The sequence below is a fragment of the Schistocerca serialis genome, chromosome 9, assembly GCF_023864345.2.
Source record: "Schistocerca serialis cubense isolate TAMUIC-IGC-003099 chromosome 9, iqSchSeri2.2, whole genome shotgun sequence".
NCBI lineage: Eukaryota > Metazoa > Arthropoda > Insecta > Orthoptera > Acrididae > Schistocerca > Schistocerca serialis.
Genome location: NC_064646.1, coordinates 502174504 through 502188733, shown reverse-complemented (window position 1 = coordinate 502188733; position 14230 = coordinate 502174504). Strand labels below are relative to the sequence as shown.

The 14230-nt window shown below is 42.6% G+C and overlaps 1 protein-coding gene across 4 annotated transcripts in view; it reads left to right on the top strand.

The window, feature by feature from the left end:
* Nucleotides 1-14230, top strand: part of LOC126419906 (tau-tubulin kinase homolog Asator) — a 609233-nt gene that overhangs the window by 473018 nt on the left and 121985 nt on the right. For all 4 annotated transcript variants that reach the window (XM_050087187.1, XM_050087188.1, XM_050087185.1 and 1 more), the window contains one exon: nucleotides 7257-7380. In XM_050087187.1, the coding sequence (XP_049943144.1) occupies nucleotides 7257-7380 (124 nt within the window). The remainder of the gene's footprint in view (nucleotides 1-7256; nucleotides 7381-14230) is intronic.

Below are 14230 nucleotides of genomic sequence, written 5' to 3'. Positions count from 1 at the left end.
GACCACTGGCGACAACATCGATGTACTGTGGAGACCTCACGCCCCACGTGTTGAGCAATTCGGCGGTACGTCCACCCGGCCTCCCGCATGCCCACTATACGCCCTCGCTCAAAGTCCGTCAACTGCACATACGGTTCACGTCCACGCTGTCGCGGCATGCTACCAGTGTTAAAGACTGCGATGGAGCTCCGTATGCCACGGCAAACTGGCTGACACTGACGGCGGCGGTGCACAAATGCTGCGCAGCTAGCGCCATTCGACGGCCAACACCGCGGTTCCTGGTGTGTCCGCTGTGCCGTGCGTGTGATCATTGCTTGTACAGCACTCTCGCAGTGTCCGGAGCAAGTATGGTGGGTCTGACACACCGGTGTCAATGTGTTCTTTTTTCCATTTCCAGGAGTGTATGTTCTATTTAATTTGCTGTAATAATTTTATGATGATAGGCTTACTGGTACATCCTGATCATGTGCTCGATTTCTTTCGATTAGTTACAGTATTAATTTTACATTTATATTGTGTTTCTCGCATAAGAACAATGTTAAATGCTTTTGGCACATTCAAAATACACACATATGGTTTCAGCAAAGCATGGTTTTCGAATTATATGTATACTGAAATAGAATGCTGTATCTGGCCAATTCTACCTTCTACAAATGCTATATTACACATTAAACATTTACATTTATCATGACAGCGTTGTTTTATATATCACAGTGGTTATTTTTGTATGTAATTTGGAAACAGGTCACTTTACATTTTGTTCTTTATGACTGCATTTGAAACAGTTATTTAGTTATTCATATAGGACAATTAGGACTGGGGTTTATCTTTTAATGCTCTCCGAGGGATTCTGATAGGTAGCAATGAGATACAGCAATATTTCAACAGTTAGGCGGAGGGTGAGAAAACTTGGATTTCATGGTCGAGCGGCTGCTAACAAGCCACACATCTCGCCGATAAATGCCAAACGACGCCTCGCTTGATGTAAGGAGCGTAAACATTGGACGACTGAACAGTTGAAATACGTTGTGTGGAGTGGCGAATCACGGTACACAATGTGGCGATCCGATGGCAGGGTGTGGATATGGCGAGTGCCCGCTGAACGTCATCTGCCAGCGTGTGTAGTGCCATCAGTAAAATTCGGAGGCGGTGGTGTCATGGTGTGGTCGTGTTTTTCATGGAGGGGGCTTGAACCCCTTGTTGTTTTGCGTGGCACTATCACAGCACAGGCCTACATTGATGTTTTAAAAACCTTCTTTCATCCAACTATTGAAGAGCAATTCGGGGATGGCGATTGCATCTTTCAACACGATCGAGCACCTGTTCGTAATGCATGGCTTGTGACGGAGTGGTTACACGACAATAACATCCCTGTAATGAACTATCCTGCACAGAGTCCTGACCTGAATCCTACAGAACGCCTTTGGGATCTTTTGGAAAGCCGACTTCGTGCCAGGCCTCACAGACCGACATTGATACCTCGTCTCAGTGCAGCACTCCGTGAAGAATGGGTTGCCATTCCGCAAGAAACCTTCTAGCACCTGATTTGAACGTATTCATGCGAGAGTAGAAGCTGTCATCAAAGCTAGGGGTGGGCGAACACTATATTGAATTCCGGCATTACCGATGGAGGGCACCACGAACTTGTAAGTCATTTTCAGCCAGGTGTTCGGATACTTTTGATCACATCGTAAATGTTACAGATTTAAGCGATGCTTAATAATATGCATCAGCACTTTACAACACACAGTTCATGAGGCTGGTTTCAAGACCCTCGCGGATAGCGAAGACAGTATTCCGAGGCCCACGAGTAGGAGCGTCGAACAATATTATATTCCCACTGATGTGATAAGCTTTAGCCAATAGTAGCACGATCCCATGGAATGGCCTACCTCATTGTTTCTAATTACCTTGAATCCCTTGATCGTATGGACGCACCTTCACAAATAAAGCTGTGATGCACCCCACCTTCGCACGATTGGGCTCTCCGTATCTACGACCGAACAACATAGCGGTAATTTTATTTACGGACTACTGAACAGAGTTTGATTAAAGTTAAGAAAACGACTTTAGGCTAAATAATAACATCACTTTCACGTAACTTTAACTAGTGAGTGCCAGCAAAATTGTCAGGATGCATGAATATTTTGAACAATACAAGTGCATGAATTTCGGCACTACACCACTGCATTGGCAGAAGTGAGTGTGCGGCAGAACTGCATGGACCTTTTGTAGCACATGTATTGAGACTGAGACTGGCAGTCATCGCTTTGAATAATTACTAATGAGCTATGTTGGCATCGTGCGGTGTACGCTATGTATATCCACAACGCAATTTAAAAAAATACTGATAACTTGAATACGCAGTAATAATGTTCCTCAAAAATATGTATTTAATAGTTCGTTATGAACTGGTTTTCGGCTTCTTAGGCCGTCGTCAGATGACTTAATACAAAACACACAAATTCAGCAAGAACTCATAGCTAACAAAGATTGCTGTACAAACATATGTGACATTTTACGACTATATCGATACAAAACACAAGCATATTGTAATACCTAAAGAGACTTTGAACAAATAAATCTTGTACTATAGTATATTCAGATTTTAAAACCACATGAATGCATAGGTCAGAAATGTTGTCCAAGTGGGCAATGACGCAGGCCGCTATATCACACGGACAAACTGGCGAACAGACCGTGCCGGGGGGGGAGGGGGGGGGGGAAGAAAGAAGCCTATGGAATTTGGGTGTGGAACAGTTCTAACAAAGCATGAAAGAAGCCTATGGAATTTGGGTGTGGAACAGTTCTAACAAAGCATATGCATATTATCTAAGAGCGACAGAAATAAGAAATAATAACCGGCTGTTGCTACTTTAATAAGTGTGACGGGACTATGTTTGGTCATTAAGGACTAGGTCAGGATTCTTTGATAGGTGTTTTGTTAAGCGCCAAATGTTATTTTTCTGGTCAGAATTCTTTGATTGGTGTTTTGTTAACCGCCAGATTTTCAAGTAATGTTAGTTTTCTGCCTTTTGTCCCTTTACAGATCACACCACAATTCACGACACATGAACGACATTGACTTTATTTCATCATATTTTATCCATTTTTTACGACATATTTATAAATTGTATATGTACACCTTCCTGCTAATTCAGCGTTTAATTCCACGTATTAATGGTTTACACGGCACGTATTTTCCGTATGGGACTTTTTATCAAACACTTCTTTCCGACGACATTTTTAAGTGCGTGGTAAGTTATAGCCTAATGAAAGCAAACTAGTTTCGTTGTAAGGAAATTTATACATATTGGAGTTTTGTTGAATGGCACATTGAAATGTCAAAACGGATGTTTATAGTAGGTAAGAACTACCGGTGTTCCTATTGCCTATGTTTCACCGTGAAAATCATGGATTCGAGGCTGACATGGTACCAGTGATGTTATGCTACCTGCGAGGGACATTTATATCTTCATCATTTTGTGTAAAAACCCGATCGCATTATATAGCGTGGTGTGTGGGGCAGATGAACCATTGTAAAACAAAAAACAAATGGATATCGATATACTTAATATCAATTTGTGTGTGGTGGGAAAGGGGAGGAAAACTGATAAGGTTTTGTTACCGCTTTATTTATTCTCGGGTTATGTCGCATTTTGTAAAGAACAAGGCAAGTGCCGGCGGTAACACACAAAGGCTAAAAGATTCATCAGGGACTTTGACCACCTTGTGTAAATTCCACGCGATTACGACCGTCAGCGATCTGTTCGCGGAAGTGTGCAAGTTCTCATCGTTGATATAAAGTTGACGGATTTCTGTGAGATGCTGATTGTTGATGTTTGCGATCGCATTTTGGTACATTTGTTGGTTAAAGTACACAAGGAATGGGCGAAGCGAATGACAACCCCCTTACAACGTGCTGGGCAAACATTAAATTAAACGACGTAAGGGGTGGCGACATTAAGGGCGTCCTGCAACCCTCTGCCACGCCAGATAAACGTGCCGACCCCGTCAACGGGATATGGCCATTAAAAAGAATAATAGTGGAATTTACTTGAAATGAAGTTAACGAAATATTTAGACCGTTAACTTGGTTCAAATGGCTCTGAGCACTATGAGACTTAACATCTATGGTCATCAGTCCCCTAGAACTTAGAACTACTTAAACCTAACTAACCTAAGGACATCACACAACACCCAGTCATCACGAGGCAGAGAAAATCCCTGACCCCGCCGGGAATCGAACCGGGGCGCAGGAACCGACAACGCTACCGCACAGACCGTTAACTATTGCACACCATATTACTCTACCTGAAGCAGTTAACTAGAAAAGTTTACATCAGGATTTACGATTGTACAGTTGAAAATAATAGTGAAAGTAATTTACTTGAGTGATCAAAGCACTGTCTAGTGTACGATGATTATTTACTTACTTTAAAATTTATTATGCAAGTAATAACAATTAAAAAGCAACAATTCGTATCTGATGATGAAGACAAAAATGAAGAAGAGCAAAAGGTTATCGACAGTCCTGTGGTGACGCAACAGCCAAAAGAACCTGACAAACGATTGTATGGGAAAGAGCGAAAACTGTTGATTCAAAGCTAATATACATCTTACATACTGCTTGTCAGCCTGAGGCCCTTGTCATTTACCGTTTAGAAGTAAAAGATAGGATAGAAGTGATCCGTAGAAGAGCAGTGCTTTTCATTGTGGGATTATTTTCTAAGCACGAGAGTGCCACAGAGATGGTCTTCCAATTACAGTTGCAAACGCTACATGACAGATGATGTGCATCGTGAGATGGTTTACTTCGAGAATTGCAAGAGTTTACATTCCAACGCGAGTCAAGGAACTTATTACTTACTCAGGCAAAAATTCAACAATGGAAAATCCAGGATGGAATGTGACAATGGAAAGGAAAGTTGCCACTAACCATATAGCAGAGATGCGTGTGGTTTCAATTGCCTCAGACTGCAGTCGTGTGTGTGTGTGTGTGTGTGTGTGTGTGTGTTGACAAAGGCCTTGCTGGCCAAAGGGTCTATTTGTTGTGCCTATCTGCAACTCAGCATCTTCGCTATATGTTGAGTGGCAACTTTCCTTTTCATAATGGTATTACTTCATCACACGTACACCTGGCAGACTGGCCGTGATGATAAAATCGAAGAAATTGAAGCTTGGGTGGCTGCTTATCCAGAATTGTTCATCCTGTGCACCACTAACGAATGCAACAGGAAAGATGGAAAATGACTGTACACGAAGTACTCGCCTCATACTTTTTAGGGGAGCTCATGTGGTACTGACGTCGAGTGAGAGTAGTTCCGTACTCGAGAATGAGTGTGAGGGAGTAGATGCGAGATACTACGCTGCAATTTTAGATGAGGTATTAGTGGTGGTGGTGTGCCATTGCCTTCTTCTGAACTGTGACAGCATGCCAAGTGTGTACCTGTGTCGTGTCTGTAGCTGTGACCTGTGCACGTACAGTGTAGTGAAGTGGGTGAAGGCAGGGAGAGATCGAAACCCCGTGCCGGCACACTCTCTACCCCTCTCGAATGGCATCGAGGGAACCGAGGAGCTTAACGCCCCTGTCCAACAGACAGATCACTGTTACATGCCCCCACTTCGTGAGACACTGTGAACAGATTTGGAATTTAATCAGGGACGTTCGTGTGCAGCCTGGTGATATAGAACTTAATTGCGCAGCCACTCCTCCCTGAGCTGGCCAAGTACTGGCAGTGAAAATTTCACACAACACTGGAGTTCAAACTGGCGTTCTTCAGTGTCGAGTGTCAGTGCGTAACTGTGCATTTAGCAACATCTGCTACAGAGGTGGGTGACGTTTCTAACAGTCGACGATATTTGTTTGATTGAGAATCCTTTGGCCCAAAGACCTTCCTCTGTATTTTGAGGTTAATTTGTTCACCTGATATGGTTCTTTTCTATTTAAGAAAAATGTCGTGACATCCGTCAAAATTTAAAAGTGTTAATGTGTGACATGCTTACAGATTATACAACAAAGTAATGAGTTTTCCATGTTTCTCTGTGTATGAAACGGGTTGTATCCCCTGCTACACTAGTCCCAAACTGTCTGCTGGTCTTAGTAAGCACTGAAGATACTAAATACTGATTACTGGTATATTTAGTATTGTCCATTATGAACTTCAGAGCTGTCTGCAAAAGTAGATACTAGAAGGAATAAGATCAGTTCGAGCTAGCACTGAAGATACTAAATACTGATTACTGGTATATGTAGTATTGTCCATTATGAACTTCAGAGCTGTCTGCAAAAGTAGATACTAGAAGGAATGAGATCAGTTCCAGCTGCAATTAAGTGTTTCACAGTTTAGCACAAAGAATGGGCTTGACCGCTGGTTGCATGTGGCTGGGATGTGCTTGTTCTGCTAAACGGAGAAAAAGTCAAGTAATTGATTGTACGAATTGGTCTTAAGTTCCATCATGTGTGGAAGGTCTATCTTGAAAATTTAAATAAATGTAATTAAGTGAGGGACATGACATTCATTTCGTCTGTACTCCATTAGTGGTGGGTTACAAAGAAAAAGGTGAATATGCATTTACAAAGTCTGATTGCAGGTGAACATAAATTAATATAGGTGCAGAATTTCTAGGTCATTACTTCCTTTCTGATGACATGCAGATATGTAGTAGTGCAGAGTATACATTGTTACAGTTTAGTCTGTGCTTCTATACTTATTACTGAAGCAAGAAACCTCTTCTCCTCCTTAGAGCAAGATATACATGACCAGTTCAAATATTGATACTTCTATGACAAGAAATAATGAATACATTTGGACTATTGTCTGTTGCCACAAAAGTTTTGTTATGTGTGTATGTTGAATCTGTCAGTGAACAAATACAAAAATAAGTAATATGTGTTGGTATCGGAGAGCTTAAAGGGCCATAAATCCAGTTACTGCAGTTTGATTTGAGACCATATTTGGAATACTGTCACACTCTTTCATTTGTGGAAAAAAATAGCAGTTCTGCATGAACCCGTGACTGATTTAGGCAGTGTGTGGGCGTTACAGACATGGTCTTAAAGCAAAATTGTTGTGGTTATTATGCTATTTGCATTGATTTTTGCCGTATGAAATTTTTATTAAGTTTATTCACATTCCTTAAAGATTAAATTTTTGTTAGCAGAGTTGTATCAAGTGTGCATCCCATTTTTACAACTACATTTGTTTTTTTTTGCATTTTCATCTTTTCTTATACCACACTTCATTTTCTTACAGGAAGCCAGAAACAACACCATTTCATCATGTAGGAGATGAATCCACAGACCAAAACAACAATATCACAATGACAAGTGAAGATCTACTGCAGCCAGGCCATGTGGTCAAGGAGCGCTGGAAAGTGGTGAGTACTCAGTGTGTACTGAGCCCTACTTGTTCGAACCATGATTTTGAGTCCTTTGCAGTCTTTGTTCTGTACGAGGTTCCTGGTTCACTGCTTCATTTGGTTACTCAAGTGACATTGAGGAGTTTATTACCCAGCACAAAATGAAAACATGTATCTACTCCTCTTATAGGCCCATCCTTAGTGTTGCCATCATACTAATTATCAGAATCGAATATACACAGTGTCCTCTGGAGCTGGCAAACCAAACCACTAATTATTGCTTGCATCACTTTGCCAGCAACAGCCAATAAAATAAAATAAAACAAAATTTTAAAAAAACTGTGCACCACCAACTGAGGCAGCTACTACTATAATGGTGGAATGCAGTGTCTTCTTGATCAACCAAGACACATGTCAGAATTACACAATGTCCTTTGACTCAAATTGCCATTTGCACTGTTGTAAATTATTTTGAGGCCAATTTTATACACAAGATGTGCAAGACACTGGCATACTGGTGAATACTAGACATCTTTTAGATCAGCTGGATGGGAAAAATACCTAAGAAGACAGAAATGCAAAAGAAAGTACATAGTGGAAAGTTTTCATCTATGGTATATTTACAATGAAATGAACACCCTTAGCTGCTTACAGGCGTTGACATATGTAAATGGGCGGGGGTGCTACGAATGTAGTGCGTGACAATACGTTGAGAATGTGGGTTTCGCGGGAGGCGTGCCAGAGATAAATCCCTGCAGTCGCGCTATACTCTGTGTCCTCGGTGGCTCAGATGGATAGAGCGTCTGCCATGTAAGCAGGCGATCCTGGGTTCGAGACCCGGTCGGGGCTCACATTTTCATCTGTCCCCGTTGACGTATGTCAGCACGTGTAAACAGCTAAGGGTGTTCATTTCGTTGTAATTTCATTCTAACGAGCTGCTTGGTCACTGATGGTATCTGATACTATCTTAGTAAATATATGGTATATTTGCCCTATAGACTGAATCCAGAAGCATTATAGGTCATTCCTGTCTACCCTATGTCATTTTTTTCTGCTTTGGAAGGTTGAAGCAGTAAACAGATTTGACACAAAGTTGTAATTACTTGAATTTTTCCAGACTAAAGTGCACACCACTATCTTTAACTGTCTACCTTCTAACCTCATAGAAGAGGAGTTGAACAGCAGGCAGCTACATTTAAAATGCTTAAAAGTGGACCAAGCTATCAGTGAAAGTCCTTCTTCAGAACAAAGTCCTTCTTCAGAGGTAGAAAAAGTGTGCACTTGCGCCCCCCCCCCCCCCCCACCCACACACACACACACACACACTTGAGGAAGAATGTAGCAATTCCAGTTCCAAAGAAGGCAGGTGCGAACATTACAGAACTGTCATTTTAATAAGTTGTGGTTGCAAAATACCGACACACATTGTTTACACAAGAATGCAAAGACCTGCAGAAGGTAGCCTCAGGGAGCTCAGTTTGGGTTCCAGAGAAATGTAGGAACACACGAGACAAGACTAACTGTACAACTTATCTTAGAAGATAGATTGAAGCAATGCAAATCTTCATTTATAGCCCGTGTAGATTTAGAGACAGCTGTTGACTGTTGAAAGAAATACAGTCTTCAAAAATTTTGAAGGTGTTATGGATGAAAAACAGTGAGTGAAAAGTTATCTACAGCTTGTACAGAAACAGTAGTTAAGAAGGGAGTGAGACAGGTTTGTGGTATCCTCTTGATGTTATGTGATTAGTACACTTAGCAAGCGTTAAAGGGACCAAGGAGAAATTTGGAAGAGAAGTTAAAGATCAGTGAGAAGAAATAGAAACTTAGAGGTCTGTCAATGGCAGTGCAATTCTCTCTGAAATGGCAAAGGACTGGGGTTATCAGTTGAATGGAATGGATAATGTATTGAAAACAGGTTACAAGACGAATATCGACAAAAGTAAAACCTGGGTAGTGGAGTGAAGTTGAATTAAATCTAATAATATTGAAGGAATTAGGTAAGGAACTGAGACACTAAAGTAGTAAATGAGTTTTGTTAATTGCATAGCAAAGCAAGATGGATATAAGACACATACTGGCAATAACTTTTGAAGTGTTTATTGAAAAGAGAAGTTTGTTAACACAAAATATAAATTTGTTATGAAGTCTCTTTTGAGGGTATTTGTCTGGTGTGTAATGTTGTATAGAAGTGAAGTGAAATGTGGATGATAAGCAGTTCAGACAGGAAGAAAATAGAAGCTTTTTGAAGTGTGGTACTACAGAAGAATGCTGCAGATTGAGTAGGTTTACTGGGTAACTACTGAATCCAACTGGGCATGAAGTTTGTTATCAGCTTGGCTAAAAGAAGGAATCAGGTGATGGGACACATTGTAAGGCATCAAGGAATAGTCAATCTGTTGATGGAGGGAAGTGTGGGGGGGGAAAATTGTAGAGGTAGATCAAAGCTTCAATCCAGTTAGCAGATTCAGAAGGATGGTGGTTACCATAGGTATTCAGAGATGAAAAGACTTTCACATGCACAGGGAGCTGCACGATACCAGTCTGTGGACTTCAGACGACAACAACAACAAAAGTGCAGCCACCCACAGTGCCACATTGTAACTAGGTACTATGTTCTCACCGAATGAACCTCTGGCTTTAAATACCATTTATGTTTCATTTACTGCCAACTGCCTGCAGGCTACCACCCTACATCAATGAATGTAGAATTTCTGTCATTGGCTCTACATTGGTCCTGTGTGTTTATCACATGGCATTCTGCGTGTTATTAATCGTACCAGTTCCATCTATAGCAGTGGTCATCAGACTGTGGTCCACAGGCTTGAAGCATCCCAAATCAAATATTTGTGCAGCCTGTAGTTCTCAGCCACATGTGTAATAATATGCATCTAGCAAGTAACAGCTAAATACAAAAAACATCAATTAAAGTCGAGAGCTTCTTAAGAGCATAATATTCCTTCTCAGTAATAAACAAAATATTTACAGAGACAGTTATAGTTTAAGATAGGCTTAATTTTAATTAATGTTTGTGAATTCAGCTTTAAGCTAAGTAAAGTTGGCCACTTACCTCAGGGGCAGAGGGCTAAAGTGTGGCCACTGTGGGTTTAGAGAGTGTAAAAGGGAGAACCTTTTCTTGTTTGTCTTCCAGTACCAACTACTCACAGGCATGTCATCAGCTGGTAAGGCATAAATTTGAAACGAAAGTAACATGGAGTCCTGAGTGTGCATTACAGAGACTGTCACCTTCTAATGCAGTACATCTTTGAGTCAGTGAGGATGGCAGCACCTCAAAGCGGAGAACAGTCGACTTGAAGCATTCCCAAAGGTGCCAACTTTTAATGATTGGTACTTAGGGCCAGTATCCAATTTATCATGCCATTACCATAGTGGTCTATTGGGGACTCATAACATATTCGTTTATGTAGGTTACAAATTAACAATAAGATGGGCATATATGCTGTCAGAGATGCCACTCCACAATGTCAGTATTGGCTCTTGAGCAAAAAAGTTTGATGGCTGCTGATCTATAGCGTCTCTCCCAATGTCCATTATCGTACACAACTGAACACTTGCCTTTCCGAAACTTGCAACTTCAAACCTCTTTACAACCTTATTCCTGGTATCCACAATTAACTGTACCTTCTTATTTAAGTACTTCTCTATTTAAAGTATCACCTAAAAAAATAAAAAATAAAAAATTGAAACCGCTGTGATCGACACTCAGATGGTGTCGTCTTTTGCCAAGTTGTTGTTGAGCCATCCCAGCAAAAATCATTAAAAATATTCATCTGATAAGATCCATCAAGGGCATCTTTATCATCTGAACTCCAGTGGAGGACATCCTATCCACAACCTCCAACTCTCAACCTTTTTTTTTTTCACCCATTTGTTCCACATGGTCTTTCTTGGCATAGTGAGGCATTGTCCCTGGATGCCAGACTTCTCTTCGCTGGTGGCTCTGTAACATCAGACTTACAAGTCACTGACAATACCGCTGCTTAGATAGCTCCCACCCATTTCACAGAAAAAGTACCTCCTCCATGGCTTGGCCACTATAGTTGATACATTAGCAGTGACAGTCAGTCTCTCTCTCTCTCTCTCTCTCTCTCTCTCTCTCTCTCTCTCTCTCGTGTGTGTGTGTGTGTGTGTGTGTGTGTGTGTGTGTGTGTGTGTGTGTGTGTTTGTTTGTTTGTTTGTTTTTGCACCATAAATAAACGACACTGATGAAATTGACATTTTGACCGTGGTTAATTCCCTTCTTCTGGATCTGTTGGTGTACTTTATGTCCAGTGTCACAACTGTTTTACTGAGAATTATATCACAAATTAAGAAAAAAACAGTATTTGTTATTGGCCTCTTGTGGTGGAAGAGGTGAGAGATAATATTGTAATTGGTTTCCTGTGGTTGAAGGGCTGGATATCCCATCATCTATTGCCTCTTACATTGTGTGCCATGAGTCATTGGTTAATGGGGTGTGGACTCCCGTTTTGCTCATGCTGGACACAGGTCACATGGTGGCAGTTCTGGCCAGTAACATTGGCATCTCCGGTTGTTTGTGTGGCCTGTTGTTGGGCTCTGGTGGCTGGCAATCATGATTTTGCAAATCTTAGTTTTCTACCGTATTTTGCGTAGGTAGAGGAACAAACGAGCAGTTCCTGTGGTCAATGATGGGATTCACAAAGTGAACGGATAGCGAGAAACAGACTCTAAAACATAGCAAAGTTGTTGTAAATGTGCACAAACAGTCCAGTAAGCACTCTAAACTGAAACATATGACGGGCAAGGAAGGTCACTCTACTAATCGAGTATTTACCGGCACTCTAGAGTTGGTGGGTGGCCCACTGGATATGCCTGTGGCTGCAGCGGTGCCCTCACGGGAGCAAGCTGTGGCTGGATTATGCAGCTTGAGTATCTGTGATCTGTCTTCCTTACTGATACTCGGGCATGGCAGCAAGTGCAAAACACTGTCGGATACTAAACTCAGGCCATCCGTTCTCTACATGTTGTTGGAATATTTCATTGGCCTCTCTGATCTCGCATTTCATTGTCTGTGGCTGCTCGGCGAGTACACAGCTTTTCCTGAATTTTCTTTTCCTGTCAGAGTCTTACTTCAGATTTCTTGTACTGCCCAAGTTGAATCTCTGTCAGGGCTTTGATTACCTCTTACTGTGGCTTACAATGACGAATACCCTCCACACTGGCTTCCCACACCTCCTGAAATGGTACACCACTGCCTAACCCACATGATGGAGTATCCCCCTGTGGGTCCGAGGGTTAGAATAGGCCCGAGGCATTCCTGGCTGTCGTACGAGGCGACTAAAAGGAGTTTCACATGTTTCGTCCTTTATGTGATGGTCCCCTATACAGTTTGACCTCCATTCTTCAAAATTTTCCCAAAGAGTGAGCCAATTGGGGAAGGACACCTTACAAAGTGCATTGTGCCCATCGTGCATTGAGATCTTTAGCCCACTTTCTCGTTGTCACATTGTAGTCCTGCCCATTCTCCATCTCTTGAGTGAGGACACCTTCCTGGGTGCATTTTCCACCAGGCACTATGCAATGTCGATTTGTGTGTCGACGATGACCATGGACTTCTTTGAACCTGATAACCAGCATGATAGCCACTCCGTTGTGGTGGGGACGCCATGTACCCTGTTGGTTGTAGCCCCCCTGACCACACAGGGATCGCTCTGCTGATGCCTGCACCATTAACTCCCCACGTATGCCAAGGGGTAGATGCCCATTCCCCTGGGGCATCAGGACTCCCAGCAATGGCCATCCTGCCAGGTGGCCTTTGCTGCGGCTGGGTGACACCCGCGGGGAGGGCTCCTGGTCGGAGAGGGTGGCATCAGGGCAGATAACACGCGATGAAGCATAGTCCATCATCATCTCTTGCTGGTACTCCCAGAAGTATGACCCCATATCGTTCCCCTTCCTGGCCACACCATGGGAGGAACGTCAGGCTGGCAGCAGATCTTATTCACTCCGGTACCTTGTACGTTCGAGATCTGATGGAGAATCTTTCATGACGATGAAGCCTCAGTTTTTTGTTGAGCATTTAGAAGGCATGTTCGAGGAGGTGGAGGGCTTGTCCAAAATGAGATCTGGGTCAGTCTTGATCAAAACAGCATCCTCTGCTCAGTCACAGGAGTTACTCGCTTGTAACAAACTGGGGAATGTTTATATAACCATCATACCTCATAAGAGCTAAACTATGGTCCAGGGTGTTATATTTCACTGAGACCTGCTTTAGCAGTCCGACGATGAGGTGTGCGCCAATTTAGAGTGGCAAGGCATACATTTCGTCTGGCGTGTCCACCAGGGTCCGAAGGATAATCAGGTTGCCACCTGTGCCTTCATCTTGGCCTTTGAGGGTGATACATTGCCTGAGAAGGTCAAGGTAATGGTCTACCAGTGTGATGTAATACCATATATCCCTCCCCCAATGCATTGCTACAAGTGCTGGAAGTTAGGCCATATGTCTTCCCGCTGTACTTCCAGTGCCACATGCCGGGATTGCGGACGCCCATCACATCACAATACTCCATGTGCCCCACTTCCCTTTGTGTAAAATGCGGAGAGCACCATTTGCCTCACTCACCTGACTGCAGGATTCTCCAGAAAGAAAGGAAAATCATGGAGTACAAGTCCCTGGACAGGCTGACCTACACCGAGGCTAAGAGAAAATTTGAATGCCTGCATCCTGTGCTTATGACATCGTCTTACGCCGCCGCTACAACAGTTCTGGCACCATCAGCTCCGCCAACCCAGGTCACCTCTCAGAGCCGGATGCCCCCTTGATGGTGGAAGGCATTTCCCTCCCTGTTGCTCCTGCACCACCTACTTCAGGAGCAACACCCCCCCC